The sequence below is a fragment of the Ptychodera flava genome, chromosome 8, assembly GCF_041260155.1.
Source record: "Ptychodera flava strain L36383 chromosome 8, AS_Pfla_20210202, whole genome shotgun sequence".
NCBI lineage: Eukaryota > Metazoa > Hemichordata > Enteropneusta > Ptychoderidae > Ptychodera > Ptychodera flava.
The window spans coordinates 3,439,840-3,465,960 of record NC_091935.1 but is presented as its reverse complement, the minus strand read 5'-3'; the positions used below and the strand labels follow the sequence as shown (position 1 = coordinate 3,465,960).

At 37.2% G+C, this 26,121-nt stretch overlaps 1 protein-coding gene across 2 annotated transcripts in view; it reads left to right on the top strand.

Moving 5' to 3' along the window:
• The first annotated feature begins 2,769 nt into the window (after window positions 1-2,769).
• The window catches only part of LOC139138216 (phospholipid phosphatase 1-like), a 55,396-nt gene continuing 32,044 nt past the window's right edge, over window positions 2,770-26,121 (top strand). Inside the window, exons 1-7 of one of the 2 annotated variants that reach the window (XR_011553559.1) lie at window positions 3,202-3,633; window positions 7,050-7,201; window positions 9,552-9,867; window positions 10,186-10,243; window positions 10,600-10,776; window positions 12,386-12,564; window positions 15,432-17,659. Coding sequence is in view for 1 of the 2 variants with exons in the window: in XM_070706498.1 (XP_070562599.1) it covers window positions 2,902-2,956; window positions 7,050-7,201 (207 nt within the window). In the remaining variant the exon portion in view is untranslated. Of the gene's footprint in view, window positions 2,957-3,201; window positions 3,634-7,049; window positions 7,202-9,551; window positions 9,868-10,185; window positions 10,244-10,599; window positions 10,777-12,385; window positions 12,565-15,431; window positions 17,660-26,121 lie in introns of those variants that run through there. The other variant, XM_070706498.1, reaches the window with a different exon arrangement.

Here is a 26,121-nt window from a genome sequence, read left to right as displayed (position 1 = left end):
AAAAATTAAATAAAAAGATCCTCATAACAGGAAACTGATGATTTGGATAATTTGTTTGTGACATCAAAAATTGGCTGACCCCCCATTTCAACTTTTGATATATATATATATATATATATATATATATATATATATATATATATATATATATTCATTCCTTTGGTGGAATTGTTGACATGTAAGTTGTAGTATAGGAATTTCAAATCTTCAATTTTTAAGTATATTCATGAATACAGTATTTTCAATGAGTGTGTATGTATTTCACACATTCTACGCACAACAAGATATCCAGAACTGTTACATATAAATTGATGTATCACAAATATCAAAGAGAGACCAGCAGAAAATCAAAAACTTCTGTGGATATTTAGACTGTTGCCAGCTATCTAATTACATTTCCTAAGCCCTAGAGAGCTATTTATAATCAGTTGTGGCCAAATCTGATGTGTGTTATGTCTGAGAGGACTTGTTCTTTTATTGTTGAAACCATAAAAGCACAGCTAATAATGACAAAATCTACCCTTCGTTAAACTATCATTTTACTCATAAAAAACCCCTTTTATTTGAAAACTTTTGACAAGAAGGAAAATAGTTGCATCAATGAGAATGAAAAATATCTTGTCATTTTTCTGTAGAGAAAATAATGTCAATGTATCAATGTACTGTGAAATATGTATGTTGCTTTCTTATACTGAGTTTTCATAGAGAAAACAGAAAAAGATCAGGATTTGTCATGCTTTGTATATAAACTGCAGATTTCATTATGATTAGTGTCACTTTGTAAAATAGACTTTCAATTTGCAAACATCCAATCTGTACAGAATGATTCAATTTGTAGCTGGTATGATGCTTTGCATACAGACTTTCACTTTTCAAACATCCAGATATCTCTGCTATATATTTCTGATATGTTAAAGTTATGCATCCAAAGGGCACACCAAAATCTCTAACTGAATGACACAATTTGTGGCTAGAATGATGCTCTGAAAAACAGACCTTTAATTTGCAACATGCAGATATCTCTGATATATTAAAGTTCTTTGCCCCAAGTGAAAAATGCAACTGAAAGATGCTATTTGTGGCTAGTATGGATTTTATGCAAGTATGAGTATGAGCTGGTAATTCAAAACACACTGACTCTCCCCCCCCCCCCCCCCCCACTCTTTTATCCTATTACGAGAAAATGGGAAGCATATATTTTCTTGCTGGCTTCAATTGGCAAGCAAATTTTACATGATATACTGGAACTTTAATACTCTGATCCCCTAATACAACTTAATGAGAATCAAATAGGTGAAACCTGGAACTCCGATGGTACAAATAAATTAATTTGCATAAATATGTTAAGTATATGTATCTTTGTGCATATGCTTAATATCCGTTGTATTATTTGAACCGCTCTATGATTTCTTCAGCATCCATTTTTCAATTAGAACACTGTAGTCGGTCAGAGTGCAACATTTTAATTCAAGGGTTACTAACACCTACTGCCCCATCAGGGCTCGAAATTAACTTTTTTCCCAGGTAGTCACTTGGGCTACCATATTCTGACGTTGGTAGCCCAGTGACAATGGCTGGTAACCCATGCATATTTTAGTTTAGGGTTATTGTTTTTCATTACCAGACAAGAAAAAGCATTTTTAAGATTCTGCCATGAAGTGCATAGTGAATTTTCTAGTCATTTGATGTGAATACTTGCACACCTAATGCCTAAAGGAAACAGGTATAAAGAACCCCTACCCCCCCCCCCCCCAAAAAAAAAAACAACATAAAAATTGCTTGTGGTAAAAACATTTGCGCCGCCTATGGCGGCATGCCCGGCAAAGAATGCATGAGAATAAGTTTCCAAATTTTGCTAATTTCTGGTGCATTGTGACAATTTTTTTTTTCACTTCTGTCTGTCAATTTTTTTTTCTCGGGCCATGACAGGATCAATTTTTTTTTCTTCTATCTCACCTGGTGACAATTTTTTTTTCTCAAATCCTCCATAACCCCCCCCCCCAGAAATCAAATGGTTCTGCCCTTAAATACTTGAAACCAACTTTGAATGTACGTTTCTTGCCGTGTTAGTTTACTGCTTCTTTAAATATGGCCAGGCTTGCTTGAAATAAGTTCTCACATACTTTAAAATTTTGATGAAATTTCCCATACATTCACTTTCAGATGAGATTCTGGACTGTGTAGCAAAATACAGCTGCCCAGAGTATAGACCATCATTACACAGCTTGACCATTGGCAATGCCACAATTCCATAATTTCTCTTACCCCAACCGCTATTTCAAACCGGACTCTTGTCTGAAATGACCTCCCTTGCAATTTGAATTTAAAATACTGACAGTTTAATATATTGTGAGCTTGTCATCATTTTGAATTTCCAAAGTTGAGACTGCACGTCAACATTTCTATAACTAGACCTCTTATTCATCCACTGACCTATATACGGTACATTGACGTTTCAAAACAAGTGTAATTCTATTTCTTCTAATACAATATGACACACAATTTCTTGGAAAATGGTGTTTGCAATTTGATATAGATAGGCAATAGGCAAAGCTTCCGGGAGACACTGTACTAAGATGCAATGACAATGTGATATGTTCTTTTTATTAATTATAATTTTGTTTCGTGGTAACTCGGGGATTTGGGGTGTTTGGTCACCCGATTCGGAAGCATATCACTTGGCAACAGTATAGAGCCCTCTGGAGATAGAACAGCGTGTATAAAAACAAACGGGTTTATAAAGTCACAGTTCGAATGAGGGCGCTCACACCCGGAAGTTTGTATGTACGTGAGTGGATGCTGGAAGCTGTGTTACCTTTAGCTGTTCGGGTCGTGCAGATTGAGTGATTTGAAGACGTTGGTTCACGTCTGAATGTTCTAAAATCAGGAGCTGACGACAATATGGCTGAAATTAAAATTTACAAAGTTGTTCTGGATATCGTACTCTTCCTAATTGGTAAGTATCAGCAAACATTTTCACAACAACAGGGCAAGCTACCATGTCGGTTCTTTTATGGTCTTTATCATGGAGGTAACTATTACCTCTATGGTCATATTCATAGTGTTATATCTCCATAGGTCTACCCAATGTATTGCTGCGGTTCCGTAGCCCTACCACTCCCTTTGCTGGTTTTGTTGGGGGACTCCCCCAACACAAGCAAAGGGAGTGGTAGGGCTACGGAACCGCAGCAACCCAATGTATTGCTACCCGTGACACCTGCGCTAAAGTTGATTTGTGGACACTCGTAAAATATTTGACATGTCGCGCTGAAGCACCCATACTGGACGTACTGGGATCCCGAGACCAGATCTCGGTCAACAACACCATGGATGTTAAAAAAGACACCATGACAACAACAACCATGATGGAGTACGTTCGCAGAGGAACCGTACGTACTCCATGGTACAACGAGGAGGTAGGAAGGTATCTTGCAAGGGAGGAAGTGGTACAAGAGAGTATGGCTATGGATAGCATTCAGTCCATACTAGCATAGGCAACTACCACCGCCCACAAGACCTCGAGCCAGCATAAGCATGGAGCTAAAAAAAAGGAGTCCATGGTATAAGTGACCCAATCTTTGGGAAATTTAAGAGACAAAGTGGGTTTGGAAAGTCCATCGTGAAGAGATATATGTATGTAGCTTGTTTACCATCTTAGCACCGGGGTGTTCCAGCTCTGCATGGCAGGGCTGTGTGTTACTGGCGTTACACAGCCTGTGGTGGGAGGCCGTATAACGCCAGTAAACACACAGCCCTACCATGCAGAGCTACGGGGGTTCATAGTACGCCATGCATGGTGGTTCCAGTAAAATGCATATGCAAGGTGGAAAAACTCAATAGGTCGCTGCCTCCATTGACAAAAGGGGTAATGCCATCTGTGTAAATTACACTGATAGATACTTTATAACAGTAACAAATAAACAAACATGCATAAACAAACAAACAAATAAACCGTTCTTTATTGACAAATATGAACACAAATACAACTCCTTATTGGTTCTTTATTGTATATGGAAATATTCATACGTAACAAATAAACAAACACGCATAAACAAACAAACAAGGAGCCTGAGCTACCTGTTATTATTCTTAGGTCATAACCTTTTAGATTGGCAGTACCGAGTTGGTCTTACTCGGCCGCAATCTATAAAGTGCCTGGCAACCAACTATGGCTGTGGACATCACCCTAAAATTCGGGCAAAAAAAACCAGTCCCCCTACCATAGGTGTGGGGGAGTGGCAGATAGGTTTCTGCATCTTTCCCTGTCATGCAACTCAATGCAAACCCATTTCTAATGGAAAAAGCTGTGTAGCATCAGAAAACCTGTCCTTGGATGACCGGGATGCACACAGGCGAGCTACTCATAGTTACCATCGAGTTGGCAATGTACAGGGTAGGCTAAAACAGCCCGAAATCCACCAACTTGGCAGCGTAACGGCTACCAGTGCAATTCTCCTGGCTACACTGACTTTCAACCCGATTTTGACGGAGTTGGCAGGGAAAGGGTTATTGTAAATGGGTTATCCATTACTAAAAATTTAATCAACATAAGGTGAAGTGATGTCATATGTCTTCTAATTATTATATTATCCAGAAAATGATAATGATTTGCAGATTTGTGGATATGTGGTAGTTAGCCTACAAATCATTAGTTTCAAGAGAAAAGTAAATGTTATCAAAACTCATTTTAAATATAATAAAGTAAATGTACTATTTCCAGTATGTGCCATTGATCCACTGTGCTGCAGTAGCTATTGTGTTGTTTTCAATGTCTCAGGGGGTGGAATCTGGTAGAACTCATGAGACAGTGGAAACAAGTTGACTTTGATATTACACCAGACACAGTGCTAGTAGTAGTACAGACATTATTTAAACTGCAATGTATGCATCGTCTTGCTCTTAATTATTCTGAAAAGAAAAGCAGGAAATAACAGAAAGGGTAATTGTTGTAAATTGAGAGAAGTTCAGCAATTATCAGAATCACTGCCGTCTTCAAAATTTTCCTGAGTGTGAGTGCTACAGTTAGAGGAATGGAGAGAGTTTTGAGATTTGATCATACAAATTTCAGCTTCATTTTCTGGAAAATGAAAATACATATACTCTATAAACTGATAAAGCCTGTTCATATCAAGAAAAATAAATAATCATCCAAATGTGTAGCCAGGCTACCATCAAGCAGTGTGTGCTTGATTTTGATCAGATTAATCTTAAATTAGCACAAGAAAGAGCTTTTGACCTTGGTACTGCCATGGTGACAGGTGAACCCATTGATTCAATAAGTACTGTATTCTCCAGTCGTGGATTTTGACCCTGACTGTGACTGGTCAAAAATATATTATGGTACTTTTCCAATATTTATATTGCCCAATTTCTGTATATTATATTATTTGAAATAGTCACTGTATAGTTATAAACTCACATGTCACGCTGACATCATGTTTTGGTATTTATCTATGTAAATTTGCAATTATGCTCTTTTCAAAATAATTTTCTCAATGTTTGATGGTAAAATTTTTCGCCATTAAGTTTGAAATGCACAAGGCCGGCCAAGATTACCATAAGAGGATTTTTGAAAATGGCGTTCTTTGAAATATGGACCAGATAAAGTATTAAAGGACAAGTTACTAAGCTTGAACTTTTAGTAATATTTCTACTGTTTTTGTTGTGTATGTCAATTGCACATTTTTGTTCTACTCCCTAAAGCATGATAAAACATCAATATTTTGTTTGTCAACACAGCATCCGTAGTATTCTGTATATGCAAAATGAACTGGTATTGTTTACATTAATTGATTATTCTCGTCTTGACCACAATTCACTTATTAACAATAATAGTGCAGTCTAGTATGTACACACTAAGTTGACAAGCTGAACACTGTGTATCTTGACATCATTTTGGAGACAGAACAAGAAAATGCAGTTGATGTTAAAACAAAACTAGAGAAAAAAATTATCAAAAGTTACAGATAAGCAAGCTGAGATATTGTCTTTAGTTATATAAATGTCTTCAATAAGCATTCCAGTAGTTATGATAAAATTTATAAAGACACTATTGTTGGTGTGCAAGCATTTTAATGCTCAGTGCTCACAGTTTGGGGGTCATAATTCATACAGCTCTGAATTCTGTAATCAGCAAATATTTGCAGTTAATGGTTAATGATTTTTACTACCAGTATATCCACTTCACCTACATTTGCGAAAATTCACAGGAGTCGGGGTCTCATACCTCATTGCTGTACACAGCCTCATGAAAATTTCTCATCCAAAGTTCTGTGTCTAGCATTTATACTTGAAAGCTGTCCATGTTGATGGTTGACATTGGAAGTAACACATCTTACTGTTGTGGCTAAACTTTTGTCCCATATGTAAATTATGTTATATTGTGGATACTGTAAACACATATGATTTTAAGATAGAATCTGAAAAATAACTATAAAGTGGACCATTCTAAGCATACATGCAGAGCATCCACAAGTTTGTTTTGAAACTTCAAATCATATCAAGTTTACACTGTAGCAAGGTGTCATACATACCGTATGTATGGTGAGCCCTCTATTGATTTACAATTGGCAATCAAAGTTTGGCCTCCATTACTGACTGCAAGGGTCAGAAGATAAAGTGTCATGGTGATGGTGTCAAGTTTTGCGCCAAGCAGGACTATTGTGATATAGCAGTGATAGCTAGTTTTGAGTTGTCAGGCCAAATTCATTGCACATATGCATGGCAAAAAATAGCATTGAGAAACAAAGTATGAACTTCCTTCTTTTGTACATGCTTCTCTAATAATCTCTCAGGATATTTGAACTTCGCCTCAACTGTAGAGATTCACCTTCAATTCAAACACAGTAGGATGCAGTTTTATACTTCAGTTAAAACACTAATGACCATAATTTATTGAAACATTGCACTAGTGATCAAACCTGATGAATACAAACTAGTGTGCAAACAGGACAATCTTAGAATTGATCAATTAGTCTTTGTGTTGCATTGAAAGTTTGTATGTTTATTGAAAAAAATGAAACATTTTACATTGGTCTGTTTTATTTCAGTATTTATACCAATATTACTGGTGGAGCACTTTGTGGCACCTTTTCATCGTGGGTTCTATTGCAACGATGACACAATCAAATATCCGTACAAGAAAGACACGATTTCAACACTGCTGCTGATAGTTCTGGGAATAGCAATACCTTGCATTGCAGTAAGTAACCACTATGAAAGAGCCACTCAACTGTTAATTGGCACTTCAGCTTAGACAATACATCTCAGATGAGGTTTTGAGAGACACACTTCCATGCTACAACAGTTTGAACAAGGAAAAAAGCTTTGATATTGGAAATTCTGTGGTTTGACTGAGATTACTGGACACACATTTAACAGCTTAACACAATCTGGGAGGGGGGAGTTCAGCTTTAAGCTCCTAAGAAATCTGATTGTCTTCATAAATGCAATTTGGCACAGAGTTCTTCGGACACACTAATTCTGCAAATATGCATTTACATGACCATTGTTCATACAAGATTCTCTGTGAAAACATCATGGTAATACTACTGTAAAGACAGTGCATTGGTGAAAATTCTTCCTGACTCTATATCTATTACACACCTATTACAGTTTCCACAGACAGTTGACAGTGTTCTTCCACCCCACTGTCTATTCTGTGCTGTTCTTCCACCCACTGTCTATTCTGTGCTGTTCTTTCACCCCACTGTCTATTCTGTGCTGTTCTTTCACCCCACTGTCTATTCTGTGCTGTTCTTCCACCCCACTGTCTATTCTGTGCTGTTCTTTCACCCCACTGTCTATTCTGTGCTGTTCTTTCACCCCACTGTCTATTCTGTGCTGTTCTTCCACCCCACTGTCTATTCTGTGCTGTTCTTTCACCCACTGTCTATTCTGTGCTGTTCTTCCACCCCACTGTCTATTCTGTGCTGTTCTTCCACCCCACTGTCTATTCTGTGCTGTTCTTTCCCCCACTGTCTATTCTGTGCTGTTCTTTCACCCCACTGTCTATTCTGTGCTGTTCTTTCACCCCACTGTCTATTCTGTGCTGTTCTTTCACCCCACTGTCTATTCTGTGCTGTTCTTCCACCCCACTGTCTATTCTGTGCTGTTCTTTCACCCACTGTCTATTCTGTGCTGTTCTTTCACCCCACTGTCTATTCTGTGCTGTTCTTCACCCCACTGTCTATTCTGTGCTGTTCTTTCACCCCACTGTCTATTCTGTGCTTTTCTTTCACCCCACTGTCTATTCTGTGCTGTTCTTCCACCCCACTGTCTATTCTGTGCTGTTCTTTCACCCACTGTCTATTCTGTGCTGTTCTTTCACCCCACTGTCTATTCTGTGCTGTTCTTCCACCCACTGTCTATTCTGTGCTGTTCTTTCACCCCACTGTCTATTCTGTGCTGTTCTTCCACCCCACTGTCTATTCTGTGCTGTTCTTCCACCCCACTGTCTATTCTGTGCTGTTCTTCCACCCCACTGTCTATTCTGTGCTGTTCTTTCACCCCACTGTCTATTCTGTGCTGTTCTTTCACCCCACTGTCTATTCTGTGCTCTTCTTTCACCCCACTGTCTATTCTGTGCTGTTCTTCCACCCCACTGTCTATTCTGTGCTGTTCTTCCCCCCACTGTCTATTCTGTGCTGTTCTTTCACCCCACTGTCTATTCTGTGCTGTTCTTTCACCCCACTGTCTATTCTGTGCTGTTCTTTCACCCCACTGTCTATTCTGTGCTGCTCTTCCACCCCACTGTCTATTCTGTGGTGTATTGAGTTTGAGTTGTAAGTCATTGTATATCTATACAATATCTCTGCAAATACGGATATGAAGTTTCATACACATGCAAATTTAGATGTTCAACCACCCGCGTACAGATCCGTCTTCTTTTATTGATGTTGCAATTTAAATTTCCTGACAATGTCATGGATTAACCCTTTGAGTGCCGTAATTTTTCCACTAAACTTATAACATTTTGCAAATTTTTATGTATTTTTCTGTTATTTCTTTGATAATTTTGAACCAAATGGACATCACATTTCATCAGCTACAGTTTTTCATCAAAAATTTGAAAAAATTGACTGAGGTATATTTTTAAAGGCGACAAAAATTGACTTTGGCACTCGAAGGGTTAATGATTGGTGGTGCCAAGGGTGTTGTGAATGGGAGGGGGAGGTTGTTACGGCTACAACCATGCTTCCCCACATCTACATCCACAAAAAGTGATCAGAAATGCTGAAGTCAAATTACATATATGTCTTACAAAAACACGAGACATAATGGGAACAAAGAATTGCCATTAAATATATTTCATAAAAGCAGATCAAAAAGTACTGCCTACTTGAAAACTCAGTTCAGGAGAGGGTCAACCATATCCCTGGAGGGACGCAATACCACAGAATTAGGCCGGCATGCTATTGGCTTCTTTTAGAGAGATAATCCATGATTTGAATGTCTTGTAATTGTAGCTGTGAAGAAACATCACAGACAGTTTATGTGGTATGAGCAGAAAAAACTTTCCAGATGAAAATACCCTCTTTTTATACCTGTAGATTATTTTCGTTGAAATTGGACTCTTCCTCGATGCAAAAAAAAAGGACTGAGATAAGGAGTTCATACTTCAGACCCAGACACCTTAACACAGTGTCAGTCCCCCGCTAGTCTACCATCTTTACTTTATCATTGGTGTCTTTGGCTTTGGGATGGCGACAACCAATCTGCTGACACAGACAATCAAACTGATGATGGGAAGACTACGGCCCCACTTCCTCACTGTCTGCAAACCAAATTACAACTTGTTTAATGTTCTGATGGTTATATTGAGGCTGATGTGTGTACCGGAGATGCAGGTCAAATTGATGAGGCAAGGTAGGTCATGACTCACTCACCATGTGAAGTAAATGTTGTCTTCAGTTTCTTCACATATATACTGTACTCTGTACATCTCGTTTGACAGTAATTTGTTCTTTCACTTCAATTTATTATACTCTACTATGTTTTTGATTCAACATATTGACGTAAGAAGAAATCAAGACGGTTCGATGCAAACACCAAAGTTACCAAATCGTTGAAGTGACATTCAGTGTCTGCATGATGATAAGACAGCAATCATATTACTCTGAAAAGAGCCAAATCTCTAACTATATCTACCATATGTGAAATTTTTTTGTTTTCTTCTTTTGCCAGGTTGTCTTTTGTATCCGGGCATTCTTCAGTGGCATGGTATTGCGCCCTCTATTTAGTGGTGAGTAAAGTAAATGTGCCTTTGTTTTCATGACCTCAAGATCTTTTGTCCAAAGATATTGTAAACTAAGTTTAAGTCACAAAAAACATTTTCAACCTCAAACAAAGTGCACAGGTGTATAGTATATTTATCTTTCACAACAGACCCCAATCTGACAGGTATTTTAACTTATTTTTGCCAATTTTTTCTCATCAAATCTTTTTTGTTCATGAATAGGTTATCCTCTGTGAATAATACATACTCTTTGTAAAATCCCTGGCCCTCCTCCTTGGCTGCTTTAATGTAAATCACAATTTGCTTACACCCATGAAAAAGCATTCAACACTCTTGCTTTGATATCACTCTTTCTATTGCAGTTGTATCTGGAAGTGAGATTCACATGGAAAATTTCCAGGCTTGTCAAGCCAGTGTTACAGATTGCGGTGTTGATGTTGGCACTGATGTGTTCATTATCACGGATATCAGATTACAAACACCACTGGAGTGATGTCCTGGGAGGAGGTCTGCTAGGTGTTATTGTGGCTCTTCTAACGGTAGGTTGTGTAGTTGTCTTCACATTGTAGTCGGATCTTCACTGTAAAGTTGCTGTTGTTGAGTCTACATTATCTTTATGTTTCTAGCTTAAAGACTAGACTTGAAGATGCTCTTTCTCTGCCCACTGTCAAGCTTCGAGTGTTCAACTCTTGATGTCCTTTCCTTTGTTTTTGTTCTCAATGTCAAAAATAAATTTCCTGTCCTATTCCCAAATCATGTTTAAATGCCTAGAATTCATCTTGTTGACACAATTTTGTAACCTCCATGTGTGTAGTGTCTTGTGTAAATGTTGACAATTAAAGTTTGTGTTAACTTGAATTCATTTGTAAAAATTACATCAGGTTGGCAAGGCAAGTACTTGTCATTCCTCGTAAGTTGTTTTTGTAGAACAAACATAATGATATATCATCAAAATTGCAACTAAATTACAGGGGGAAGGAAGCACGAGTGTTCACTATGTTGTCATCTTTCAATCGGCTGTTTACATCTGATGGAAGCCATCTTGTCATAGGGTATGCTGTGTGTACATTGACGCATTCATTTTGAAATCTGCTTATTACACATGGAGGCAGCCATGTATGGAGGAGTTATTTGTACATAAGGGCAAACCATCTTAGAGATAAAGAAGAACATCCTCAGAAATGGCAAATCCAAACTCAGATAACCTTTAAACTGCCTTATGTAAAAGGAATCATTGTGAGATTTCACATGACCAAATGACGTGATGGCATACATTATTGAGGATTAAGATTTAGGCCCTGGTATTTCTTGAATTTCAATAAGTATCTGATTTTTGCAAATAGATAGTCAGGCAGCCATTGTGTAGCATTCTGTAGGAAAAAAAATACCATACCAGTATACCACAGTGGCTACAATGGTATTTTAGGCAAAGAAGGCACGATGGACTGTTGACAGTCTATTTGCAAGTTATCACTGTGTATCAACTTTAACGATAAAATGAAGGAAAGATAGTGGGAAATGTAATTGTTATTGCTTTGAGAGATTTTTTACAGCACATGCACAGTATTTGCACTGAGTTTTGAACCAAAATATTCCAATGATATGTACAGGGTTCCATCGTTTGATTGAATGTCTGCAGCCATATGTAAATGAAGGAGTATGGGAAACATAATTACAAGACACATGGCAGGTAACTTTAGAAAAGTTACCTGCCTGAGCAATATTTTACCTGCCCTGATAAATATGTCCCACATATTGTATGCGTGGTAAACATCTGCTCTGATCTCAACAAACTAAAATTCTAAAAGATATTTCTAATATAACAGTAAAATTTCAACTGACTGGCCAAACATTTACCTGCCTGGTTGTAGGCAGACAGGCAGTTACCGCCTTCGCTGAAGGAAGATAGTGTAATATCAATGCCATCATCATTGTTAATTGTCTCCCCCCTTACCTTGCTTTTGAATGTTGCCTCATATTTTAACATGGTGGCATACTAACCATATTGCTTCTGCCATAAATCGATAAACACTCTGCTATTGACAGAAAGTACAAGCTGTTATCAACCGTAATCTCACCAAATCATTTTATCAGGTGCCCTAAAACCCGCTCACCACCAAAACTCTGCGTAACTCTTTCTCTTTTCAGTACTATTATGTGTCAGGCTTGCTCAAGATGCAGTTACCGTTGACAACTGATGGAGAGAGCACGAGAAACCGTGACCGCAAGTCTGGGGAGTCATATGATGTGGCACCGACTGACCAAGACATTGAAAATGGAGTTTAAAAAGCCACATGCATGCGCACTTTCCTTTGTTTTTTGAGAGGGTATGGTACTTTCAATGATAAGATATCTTGCATTGAGGTCAAATTTGATTTTTTGATTTGATTTGAAAATTAATTTTCCTTTGACATTATTGTAGCAATTTAATCAGCTACACAAAAAGAATTATCTAAGTATGTGTTTATTTGCAGTTCCCTGCCACATTCTTTAAGCAGTCGACTTGCAGATATAACCCCATAATTATCTAAACAGTTTAAATTTTCCATCATTTAAAAAAAATTTGTGTTATCACATTTAATATTTTAGAATGTCATAAGCTGGTAGTTCTGTACTCATTTCTGATCACCAAGTTAGTTGACACAAGAGTGCAACTCCTCCATTGATACAAAATTCATCAAAATATGTTGGAAGATGGCCAATTTGATAACTTCATTTTGAACCATGTCATGATCAAGTATCTTGGTTTACTTTCAGATAAACCTCACCAAAGCATTTGCAAATTTGTTGTTTTCCAGTGTTTTTCCCTGTCAATTTCATGTCCAACCCAACTTGAAACATTTCTGCTGTGCACCTGGTGATATTGTGTGACTTTATGCTGTATGACCAAAATGACCAGAAAAAACAGACACACTTCCACAGATGCCAGCCAGAAATATGAAACAAGACACACACATTTTATATCTGACTTTGAAGAAGCCAATGTCATATGCTACCTTTCTTCTTTGCCTCTCTGTCCATAATCTCTAAGTTGAAAATCACACACGTCACATCTCTTTCAGTAGTATATGAAAAGTAAGCCTCCATATTACCTCTGTTAACCATCCTCTGTAACCTCACCCCTATGATGGACTGATCTGGCCCTGAACCACTGAAACAAGTAAAACCCAAGGAGAATCACAGAATTACAGATGCTGTTGCCCTCTTGATCAGTAGTTGGCATTGCAAATTTTCTACAAACAAATATGATTTTGACAATTATAAGAAGATTGAAGAAAATCACTCAAGGAAATTTGATTCAAAGTACAGTATTCTATGACAGTAATTTGTATCAGTGACACTTGTGCTATCTAGACAACGCCCTCACAGTCACAAACAAGTCCCTCAAAGGGGAAGGTTCAGCTGTTTTGTAAATCTCACTTTTGTCCTATCATTGAAAGAATCATAACCATAAACCCTCTCTTGAAACAAATCACATTTCAGGCTGTAAAGTGCAGTTTCAGTGTCTGCTACATGTAACTTTTCTCTCCTGTCTCTCTCATTGGACTAACTCTTCCAACATTTGTCTCCAGGCAACAACTAACATCATACATGAAAGTCATCACCTCCCAGGAGGCACACAATCATGTAGGCACTGGAGCTTTCTGCAATCAACTTATCCAACGCCCTGCTCTTCTCATTGTTAACACAACACATACATGTCATTCACAGTGTGGAAAATGTCTCCTCTTCTTATCCCTATTACGTTCACAGGTGAAACTACAACTACCTATATCTGAATGCAATGAAAAAATGCTTTCCCATCTGAACAATTTTCTACAGGGCTTTCATGGTGAAGTAAAAATCCTTGTTTAATGATTTAACTTCCATAATGTACACCTGCTGGCATTTCAGCAGTCGGCATATCAACCTGTTCACCCCAATTTCCTTCTAACAGGTCTCTACTCACCACTGATAACAATAGCGCTGTTCACGGTTACAGGTTTGTTACTAAATATAGCTGTTCGCGCGCGGACATCGGACACGCAGCTTGAAATGCGGACAAATTTTATCCATGTGCATGCGTGGCCGTTTTTGCAGCTAGTACTCAGAGTCGTGAATATGTTTTTAGTATTCACTTTTACACTAGCAGTTGCCCACTGAGATGTATTTTCGTCGTTCTTGCATGCGTAATTTTCAAAAGCGTAATCTAAAAATGCGGACAAATATTTATTTTTGCATATTAATGAGAGAACAGTGACGTAAACTGTGAACGGCCCTATTATTTGGGCCAAACCATGGTGGTGGCAGGGTTATAACAGGCAGAATGCAAGAATGGTGGATTTTGATTTCCTTGTGCCAGTAATCTACTTTTCTATGGGTGCCTTTCATATTTAAATAACTGAAAAATACCCCCTAAGATAGTGTTGAGCTGTAATATGGTTTATTCCATACCTAGTCTGGTTCCACGACCCATTTCTACCGCTGGCTGTGCTGCTAACGAAAATAGGGTCAGGTATGCGTTATTTTAAGCATGGCTATAATTGGTCAATAGTATGAGTACAGTGATTGCGTTGAATTTACTTCCAGCTTGGAGCTACCTTTGAATTTAGATTTCGTATGCCAATGGGGTAATTCACCTCCATAGTTTCCAAAATCAAGCATCCTATGTCGACCTTGAATGAAAAACGAAAAGTCATTTATTTTTGAGTCATTGCCGTAAATGCCAAAGGTCATCATATGGTCACCAAGTCACGTCTGAGAAATAAAATCATAGACAATAATTGTCATGTCAACACTAAATACCATCATAAAAGAACAGAGTTCGAGACTTAAATGTGAAGCCGTGCAAACAACTTCAACATTCGATGTTTCATCACCTAATTTCCGAGCTTGCCACTGTACAGATGTGCTGATCACATGATCTTGTCAGGTGACTGTGCTCATTAATATGCAGTCAAAATTCTGACTGAAACGTTACCCTATACCTGACCGTATTTTCGTTAGCAGCACAGCCAGCGGTAGAAATGGGTCAGGGAACCAGACCAATCCCATACCTTGCATTCTGTAGTCTACTCTAATAGTGATGTTCTTTTTACAAAATGATTGTGATAGAGGTGACTTGTCACACACGAATATCTCCATCCTGCTCTCCCAAGATTTCTGCCAAGGCCATGTATCTCATTTCAGCTTTTTTTCTCTTCTTCCAAAACAGTACCAGTACGTGTCAGATTTACTTAAGATGGCCCTACCACTTGAAAAGAGACAAGAGGACAGTTTAGAAATCGATTACAGAGAAGAAGAAGCATATATCTTGCAGGGTGATCGTGACACAACATATTACGGTGTATAGTGAAGGCATACATGTAGTTAGAGTTAGCTGTAGATTTTTTTTTTATATTTATTATTTTACAGCAGTTGCTATTTTTTCTCAAGCTCATTGTGGTCAAGATATTTTTAATTAGTCTGTACTCTCAATTTACTAATTGTACATTCAGTAAAGTTCAGCAGGTTAGAATTGCTATTTTACAGTTTTACAACTCGTGTCTATCTGAAAAAAAATAAGATGAATTTTAGTAACTGGTTTTACAGACTTGAATGATAGGAAGTTAGCAATTGCTATTTTTTCATATTAAGATAATCTAACTTCAAAACAGTCTATGATGATATCAGTATAATTTTGTTACACTATAAATGTAAAGGTACATATCAAGTCGTAGTTTAGCTGATAGCATTGACTGTAGTGTCAGCCATTCTTGCCAACAGCTTCCTGAAAATTTCAAGTTTAACACAAAACTTTTAAAAGAGAACAATTTCTAAGTATTGTTAAATGTTTCTTGATTTCATGGAATGTTTTGCAGAGGTATTCAGCCTTCAATCAATGGATAAGATTTTTTTTTTAGAGGCTGTGTGTGCATGTGAAGAGTTAAAGCATGATTTCAGTAACAGTAAATGTTTCATATTTTATCAAATTTGCAACAATTAATCAAACCAGTAGACTGAAATATTCACTTGTGTATGGGTATTCAGTCAAGTCCAGCCGTGTACTCATGGAGCAGCGTATGATAACATGGTATTAAACTCAAGGAAATGAAATACAGCCCACAACTGACACAGAAGGCTTCTCAAACAAAGGATTAGCCTAACATAAATAGTTATGAAGTCCAACTCCAAGATCCATGTTGGCTGTCATTTTACCCCGGTATGCTGTGAAATAAACTATCCTGAACAATGTGATTGGTTCCAAGAATATTTTGTTAGATGTATACATCACTGCCCTTTCAGTTGGGTTAAGGGTGAGAGGTGGCATTGTAGACACACACAACTGTATCGTTGAGTCTATCCAATTAGTAACACACTGAAAAGTACTTCCGGACACTAAATGTAACTGTAGACATCTGGAGTTTTGGATCATACTAATGTGAACTAAAATTTCTAAAATAGAAACCAAGTGTACATATATCTCATCTTATAGACTTGTTTGAATATTTACTTATATCATATCTTTTTAATACAAATTTTTTGACCAGTCTTGTTTTTGACAATTCATGACAGAGCTTATAACCTTCTGAAAAATTCTATGTTGTGTTAAAAAAGTAAAATGTCATCTCAAACATGAGAATGAAGTACATATATGGATGTATTAGATATGAGTAACTTACCATGACATAACGAGTTAGAAGTGCTTGTCCAATGGATCTGTCACTCAGTTGTACACCTGTAAATATTTTTAAATCTACATTCCTTTGTTAACATTTTAGGACAAAATGTGAATATGTGGACCCATCACCAACTTTGATGACTTTTATTTCTTAATCGTTATAAAAAATACATACTTTCCTTGTTTGTACCGTAATCACCTTTACATCAAAACAGACGACAGTCATATACAAAGGAAGGTCTTAAAAATTATGTTTATGATCATTTCATTCTGAAATTTACTTCAGCCAAATGTTGTAAAACCACAGTTTGTAACATTGTACCATAAAGCTTCTGTTGTAGTTTATGATTGTTCTGATATGCGTTTGACAATATATTTTATTTTGTGTTTTAGTATGTACACCTTCACCACTAGATTGAGAGATTCATCAATCAATTGGAATCTCTGCAATATTTCCCCCTCATGAGTTTGTGGTATGAAATCATGGACAGCACCTTTGAGTGATGAAATTTTCATCTAATCCTATACAGTCCTTCTTGTGTGTGTTTTTCTTAATGTTTTAAATTACTATACTGTCTTTGAAAGAAGTGTGGACCCATTTACTGTATTCACTTATTCCTTTTCCCTCTATTTCCTGTAAATATGGAGAGCAAATTATGGAATGTGATGAATTGAAGAGAAATTGTAGAATTTTAAATCATGGAAAGTTGTTTTAAAAGCTATTTTTGTATTTTGCAGCTTGAAAGGCACATATTGACCAAATAGAGAATAAAACATATTGATGAAAATGACAGTATGGTGTCTATCTTGTATATGTGGTTTATTGTGTATCAAATTTTGTGTTCTGTTCAAGCATTTGTATAGGTTATATGCAGAATAAGACTATGTAGTTGAATAGATGGAATGATTTCTTTTAGAATGATTTTAGACTGAAAGAGTAACAAGTGTATTATTGCTCTGCTATCAATTTCTGAACCTATACTTGGAGATTGCAGGAGTACCCATTCATGAATGAATCTTTCAGTCTAAGAATGACTACTGTACCCACAAATTCACATGTTATAACACCATAGTGTCTGTGCATGTTCCACGAATTGGGTTTTGTCCATTTTTTGTATGTCTCTCAAATGAGAAGGCCGAAAGATGACGTGGTCTAGAATAGTCCAATGGTCAGTACATTTAATTTATCAGCTCACATTTTGGCATGCCAATTCATATGGCACCGTCACTAACCCTCCATAAGGTGATACTTACATAAGATAATTTATTGCGTATCTCAACTTGGAAATCGTGACAGTAGTTGCCTATGCAGGATGTCCTCATTCTGATTTGTTCAAATTATGACGAAATGATCACTGTACATTTTACTCCCATTGCTGTGAAATTTGTTATACAGGTTCTGGCACTGGATGTTCTTCTTCCAACTTGTTCAAATTATGACACAACACCAAGAGTTTAATAATTTCTCATTAACCAGGTCCCTTGACAGAGCCCGGCAGGTGTGATGTAAAATACCAGACAGGGAAGCAGGCATTTTGCGTCAAATTAGAGCACGGTGTCATTGACGACTGGAGACCAAACCATTTACAAAATAGTAAAGTATTTTATCTGTAAAGCGGCAACTTGATGAATATGGTATGTTTACTCAAAATTAGGTTTTGACTTCTGTGAACATTTTAGAGGCCGAAACTTGGCAAAGAAAATTCTATTTGAAATTAAGTTGTCTAGATCAGTTTGGAAAATGAAGTCACCACCAGACGGACGCAATATGTATATCTCTGATTGAATTTTGTCACGGTTCTAAACAAAACACTATTTGGCCTCTTTGCACAAATGCCAAAATCCCCAGTGCTCCTCATAAATACTCGACAGAACTTCAGTGCAAAGCATTAAAAGTTGCAAGATTGTTCTCTTACCTTGGATATAAAATATTTCTCACTCATTTGGAAAAGTGCATGTTTTGTTCCTAGTGACGTAATCTTGCCCACAAGAAACTAAGCAATATTGTTGTTGTTGTTGTTGTTTATATTAATAATAAATTGAAGAACCATAATTGATAGCTGCTGTTTATATCAAATTGATGTCATAGCAAATATATGGAAAGTACATTATTTTCATAAAGCAAATACAATTTTTCTCCATTTTTTTCTTTAATGAAGGAAATTTTGCGTTTGAAATCTGTATGTTAACTTTCGGTGCTTTCTTACGTTACTCTAAAAGTTTGGTAGTAAGTGATGAACTCCAGCATTGCACTTTCATTAGTTATATTACATACCTACAAGGCAGGGGCTCGTCGAAACTGCACGTGTGCGACATGGTTACAAACAATATACTTCATGTACGATACAGATGACGATATCAACTGCAACTTTTAAATTGCACGATGTACACTATAACAAACATGTTTTGTCAATACAGTGTTTACATTAGTCGTATGGGTCCCATACGATGTTTGAGGGCAGTTCCGGTGAGTCGCATCCCCTAAGTTGATGGATTGACAAGGAAAGAACACGGTCACGAAACTTCAGCTAAGTGCATCTGTTTCTTGAAAGATGGTGAGATATCAACCGTATGAATTTTTTTCCAACCACAAATTAAGCTATAGCTTCCAGCATTACTGAGGTTTTCAATAAAATATCGGTCACATAGGTTCCAGCGCGCTTCATCACATTTATGGAACCTTTACACGTCATTTCCACTCTGTCAAATGTGGGGTTCATAGCTATGGTGTTTCAAAACGGGATTCCTTCTCTTTTACAGGCTGGTTTTGACTTGACATAGCAAAGCCTGCATGCCTAAAAATCTCTTTAGTCCGTAAAGAAAGTAGTGCCTGATTTTGAGTTGTCTTTTAACTTGAGCAATATCATATTGAATGACGGTTCAAACTTTGTGGAGATTATAGTTATTTGACTGTCACATGGTGTAACTTTGTTATCGATGGCTGCAGGATAAGTTGTACCTGACGTATTAGTTTTCCGATGTGCAGAAATTCTTCTAACTTGAGATTAACATGTATAAGACACGTGATAAAAGCCGTTTCACGCACCTAGGGATGTGCAATGCGAGGTAAGGAGTTAGTGTCAGAAACTGTTGTTACTCTGAAGAAAGTAGAGGTGAATAGTCGGCCCTGTGAGGGCGTTTTTGGCTACTCAATGTAAAAAACGGCTCCGCCGGAGAAGGTAAAGTCCTTAATTGGCCGAGTTTTCCCGTTTTTTCTCTCGAAATTCAAAATAAGCAAACTTTCTGAGCATGTGAAGGTTACATTGAAGCATATACTTGAATTTTTTCACACATAAAAGCACTTAGAAGGTCAATATTTGGATGAAAGGACTCTTGCCGAACTTGACTAACTTGAGATTGAGATTTTAAAGGTTGGTTAGAAATAAATTTTAGCTCCTAATATCATATTGAATGACGATGGAAAGTTTGTGGAGATTAGTTATTTGACTGTCGTGTTGAGTGACTTTGTTATCCGTGGTCGGTCGGTTAAGTTGTACCTGAGTTGTAGTTATGCGATAAGCAGAAATTCTTCTTTAGCATGAGAGCTTGAGATTAAGATGTAAAGGTTGGTGCGAAATCAGTTTCAGCTCCCTATATCATATTGAATGACGGTGGAAACTTTATGGAGATTAGTTATATTACTGTCATGTGGAGTAGTTTGGTCATCCATAGTAGACAGGGTAAGTTGTAACTGAGTTCTAATGTTCAAATATGCAGAAATTCTTCTTTAACTTGAGATTAACATGTGAAAGATACGTGATAAAAGTCGCTTCATGCTCCCAGGGATGTGCAAAGTTAGCTGTGGGTCCATAGTTGTGGTCTTTTCAGACGGGATTCCTGCTTTTTACGGGCTGGTTTTGGCTTTTATGATTTTAATCGTAAAAGTCAAACCAGCCTGTAAAAGCAGGAATCCCGTATGAAAACACCACAGCTATAAACCCACAACTAGTGGATGTGAGGTAAACAGTTAGTATGAGAAACTTGTTACTTTCAAGAAAGTAGAGGCGAATAGTCGACCCTGCAGCGTTTTTGGCTACTCCAGGCGAAAAAATAAGGCTCCGCTAAAGCGGGTAAACAATCCATAATTAGCGGAATTTTCGGAATTTTCTCTCAAACATAAAATAAGTAAACTTTCCGAGCATGAAGAGCTTATATTCAAGCATATATATGACCTTTTCACTGACATAAAAGGACTTAGAAAGTCAATTTATGGATGAAAGGACATTCTTGCCGAACTTGACTAACTTCACATTGAGATTTGAAAGGTTGGTGCAAAATCACTTATAGCTCACAATTACAGCATAATAAATGACGGTTGAAAGTCTGTGGAGGTTAGTCATTTGACTGTCATGTTGAGTACGTTTGGTTATCCATAGTGGAGAGGTTAAGTTGTACCTGAGTTCAAGTTTTCCGACATGCAGAAATTCTTCATTAACTTGAGGTTAACATGAAAAAGACATGTGATAAAAACCACTTCATGCACCTAGGGATGTTCAAAGTGAGGTAAGGAGTTAGTATGAGGAACCGTTGTTACTTTCAAGAATGAAGAGGCGAATAGTCGACCCTCTTGAGGGCGTTTTGGCTACCCCGGGCAAAAAATAAGGGTACGATGGAGAGGATAAACAGTCCCTAATTTGCCGAATTGTCCCGTTTCTTCTCTCGAAATTCAAATAAGTAAACTTTCAGAGCATGTGAAGGTTATATCAAGCATATATTTGACTTTTTTCAGATCTGAACGCACTTAGAAGGTCTATATTTGATTGAATGGACACTCTGGCCGAACTTGACTAACTTGAGTTTGAGATTTGAAAGCTTGGTGGGAAATCGGTCTTGGCTCACGAAATCATAATAAATGACGGTTCAAACTTTGTAGAAATTAGATCGTTGACTGTCATGTGGAGTACGTTTGTTATCCATAATCGGCAGGATAACTTGACCTGAGTTCTAGTTTTCCGACATGCAGAAATTCTTCTTTGACTTGAGATTCACATGCGCAAGACATGTGATAAAAGCCGCTTCATGCTTCAAGGGATGAGCAAAGTGAGATAAGGAGTGAGTGTCGAAAACATTTGTTACCCTCAAGAAAGTAGATACAAATCGTCGGCCCTTTGAGGGCGTTTTTGGTTACCCTTGGCAAAAAATAAGGCTCTGCCGAAGAGGGGTAAACAGTCTCTAATTAGCAGAATTTTCAGGATTTTCTCTCGAAAGTCAAATAAATAAACTCTCTGAGCATAAAGAGCTTATATTCAAGCATACATATGACTTTTTTCTGACATAAAAGAACTTAGACAGTCAATGTATGGATTAAAGGACACTCTTGCCGAACTTGTCTAACTTTAGAATGAGATTTGAAAGGTTGGTGCGAAAGCAGTTATATAGCTCACAATAGCAATATAAATGACGTTTGAAACTTTGTGGAGATTAGATATTTGACTGTCATGTTGAATACGTTTGTTATCCGTTGTCGGCAGGATGACTTGTTCCTGAATTGTAGTTTTGCGATGTGCAGAAATTCGTCTTCAACTTGAGATTAACATGTGAAAGACAGGTGATAAAAACCGCTTCACGCACCTAGTGATGTGCAAAGTGAGGTAAGGAGGTAGTGTCAGAAACAGTTTTTACTCTGAAGAAAGTAGAGGCGAAAAGTCGGCCCTCTGAGGGCGTATTGGTTACCCAAAATTCTCTTCATAAATTCTCTTCATACCCCATGTGTATTTCTAAACATCTCAATCTTACTGAAATACTTGTTAATGAGTTGTAGCACATTTGACTCTGTTCTTTAACAAAGCTATGTGTAGTCAATGGTCCATGTAGATGTACACTACATTATTCCTCCCCAACTCCTGCAAATAAAAGATCTGAGTGAGCCACAAGGTCTTAACAACGTGTTATAGAAAACCATGTGAAAAAATTACATGAAATAATCCTCAATAACAGGAAACTTGATTTGGTCCATTCATGCACAACATTCAGCTTTTCAAATACCTAAATCAGGCAAAGGTAAATCTAGAAAGTTTTCTCAGAATGAATTTTTCACTTGTTTCAGAATGTTTATCTGTTTATTGTAATTCCCTCTGAACAGGTTCGCAATCACCACTGATTACAATGAATTTAGGCCAAACCATTGCAGTTTAAAATGCCTTGAATATGCTACAAGCTACAAATTCTGTTTCACAAAGTTTCACAAAAGTGGCTGACTCCCCATTCCAACTTTTCGGAAAATAATAATAATAATATTTATTATTACTATTATTATAACAACAATTATATTATATATATATATATATATATATTATATATATATATATATATATATATATAATATATAATATATATATAATATATATATATATATATATATATATATATATATATATATATATATATATATATATATATATATATATATATATATATATATTTCAATCCTCAACAATGTGTAACCGTACTCTCTGTGCCCAAGTTCAGAGGTTGCCATAAAGCCATTATGGTGATAACCGGGAGGGCACATTGTATACATTTTGTATATATATATATATATATATATATATATATATATATATATATATATATATATATATATATATATATATATATATATATATATATATATATATATATTCCGTTTAGAGGAACTGTTGACATGTAAGTTGTACTATAGAAATTTCAAATTTCCAATTTTTAAGTATGAATACAGTATTTTAAATGACCAGCAGAGAATCAAAATCTTTTGTGGATATTTAGACTGTTGCCAGCACATCTCCTGAGAAGCCTTAGAGAGCTATTCTTAATAGTTGTAGCCAAAATGTATGTGCACATCAGTGTCTGAGAGAACCTGTTCTTTTATCGTTGATTTATAAAAGCACAGCTAATAATGACAAAAACTACATTTTGTTAAACTGTAATTTTACTCATTAATAAAAAAACTTTCATTTGAAAACCTACGGCAGGAAGGAAAACATTTGCATCAATGACAATGAAAAATATCCTGTCATTTTTCTGTACAGAAAATATGTCACTGAAATATGCATGTTGTTTTCTCATACAGAGATTTCATAGAGAAAACAGAAAAGATCAGGATTTTGTCATGATTAATGTATATAAACTGCAGATTTCATTATTATCGGTACACTTTGCAAAACAGACTTTAAATTTGCAAATATCCAGTCTGTACTGAATGATTCACTTTGTGGCTAGTATGATGCTCTGAAAAACAGACCTTTAATTTGCAAACATCCAGATATCTCTGAGATATTAAAGTTATGTGGCCCAAGTGAAAATGCAACTAAAGATGTACTTTGTGGCTGATACGATGGATTTTATGCAAGAATGAGTTAGTGTTGTTATTCAAAAACACACTGACCTCCGTAACCCCCCTCCCCCACCATTGAGTATTTCAAAACGTGGTGACTCCTCCCTTCCATCGCCAAAGTAAAAACACGGGCTCCCCCCTATGGATCCATCTCCCGGCTGAAGAAACTGACCAATCCTTTATTTTGTCATTGCAAGAAAGTGGGAAGCACATATTTTCTTGCTGGCTTCAATATGTTATACTGGAACTTACTCTGATCCCCAAATACAACTTAATCTGAATCAAACAGGTGCTACCTGGAACTTTGATGGTACAAATAAAACAATTTGCAGAAATATGTGAACTGTGTTTATCTTTGTGCATGTGTTTAATACCCAGATGTATTTTTTGAACCTCTGTATGATTTCTTCAGCATCAATTTTTCAATAAGAACACTGCAGTTGGTCAGAGTGCAACATTTTTAGTCAAGGTTACTAACACCTACTGCCCCATTATGTGTTCACTACGGTGGCCCAAAACTACCTGTTCTCCGCATTCAAAGTCTGCGTCGCATTCAATTGTTTTTCTCTCACATATGTCTCCGCATTCAAAGTCTGCGTCGCATTCAATTGTTTTCTCTCGCATAAGCTTATGTCTCCGCATTCAAAGTCTGCGTCGCAATCAAATGTTTTTCTCTCACACATGTCTCCGCATTCAAAGTCTGCGTCGCAATCAAAGTTTTTCTCTCACACATGTCTCCGCATTCAAAGTCTGCGTGGCAATCAAATGTTTTTCTCTCACATATGTCTCCGCATTCAAAGTCTGCATCGCAATCAAATGTTTTTCTCTCACATATGTCTCCGCATTCAAAGTCTGCGTCGCAATCAAATGTTTTTCTCTCACATATGTCTCCGCATTCAAAGTCTGCGTCGCAATCAAATGTTTTTCTCTCACATATGTCTCCGCATTCAAAGTCTGCGTCGCAATCAAATGTTTTTCTCTCACATATGTCTCCGCATTCAAAGTCTGCGTCGCAATCAAATGTTTTTCTCTCACATATGTCTCCGCATTCAAAGTCTGCGTCGCAATCAAATGTTTTTCTCTCACATATGTCTCCGCATTCAAAGTCTGCGTCGCAATCAAATGTTTTTCTCTCACATATGTCTCCGCATTCAAAGTCTGCGTCGCAATCAAATGTTTTTCTCTCACATATGTCTCCGCATTCAAAGTCTGCGTCGCATTCCATTGTTTCTCTCCTAGATGGGCGTCGCCGTCAATGATTTTGTCACCAACACAGCGTTGGCAAGTTTTGGTGAGCGTGACCCTCGCTCCATGGCCCATGATTGCATCCGGAAAAAGTATCACTCTTTCAGTGTTCGTGATCGCGAAAAGCTCATTGATTTCGAAGGTAAGTGACAAAGTTATTCATTGTATTGTATGCTTATGGGGTTAATGATCTAGCCACCGTCTAGCCCTGGATGTATTGTCAGTTGTGGGACGGGCTGCCGTTTTACATTCGGACGCTCACGTGGGACCCATTATGATGCGCCCATACTGGTGAGCAGCGTACCCCCTTGGCTAGATCATTAACCCATAAGAGTAGTAAAATAAAGGTGGTCAACTGTGATTAATAAGAATTTTACACCCCATTTATTCATTTATCTACATGAAGCGAAGGAAAAATAACCATCCATGTAACTAAAGTATGACCCTGACCTATATACGAACTCACGCACGCGCAGCAGTGCATTGTCCTGAACTAAGCGGGGAAATTCCCTGCTGAGCATGTTTATACATGTACGGGAAATTCCGTGTGAGTCATCACCATCAAACTAGCCTATATAAAGGACCCCGTTGTCAGTCCGGCCGGCCGGTCGCGGAGTCTAGCTGAAGTTAACTAACTTTCATATCCATTCAATCCATAATATCGTAGATATCGCTCCAGCGGCGGAC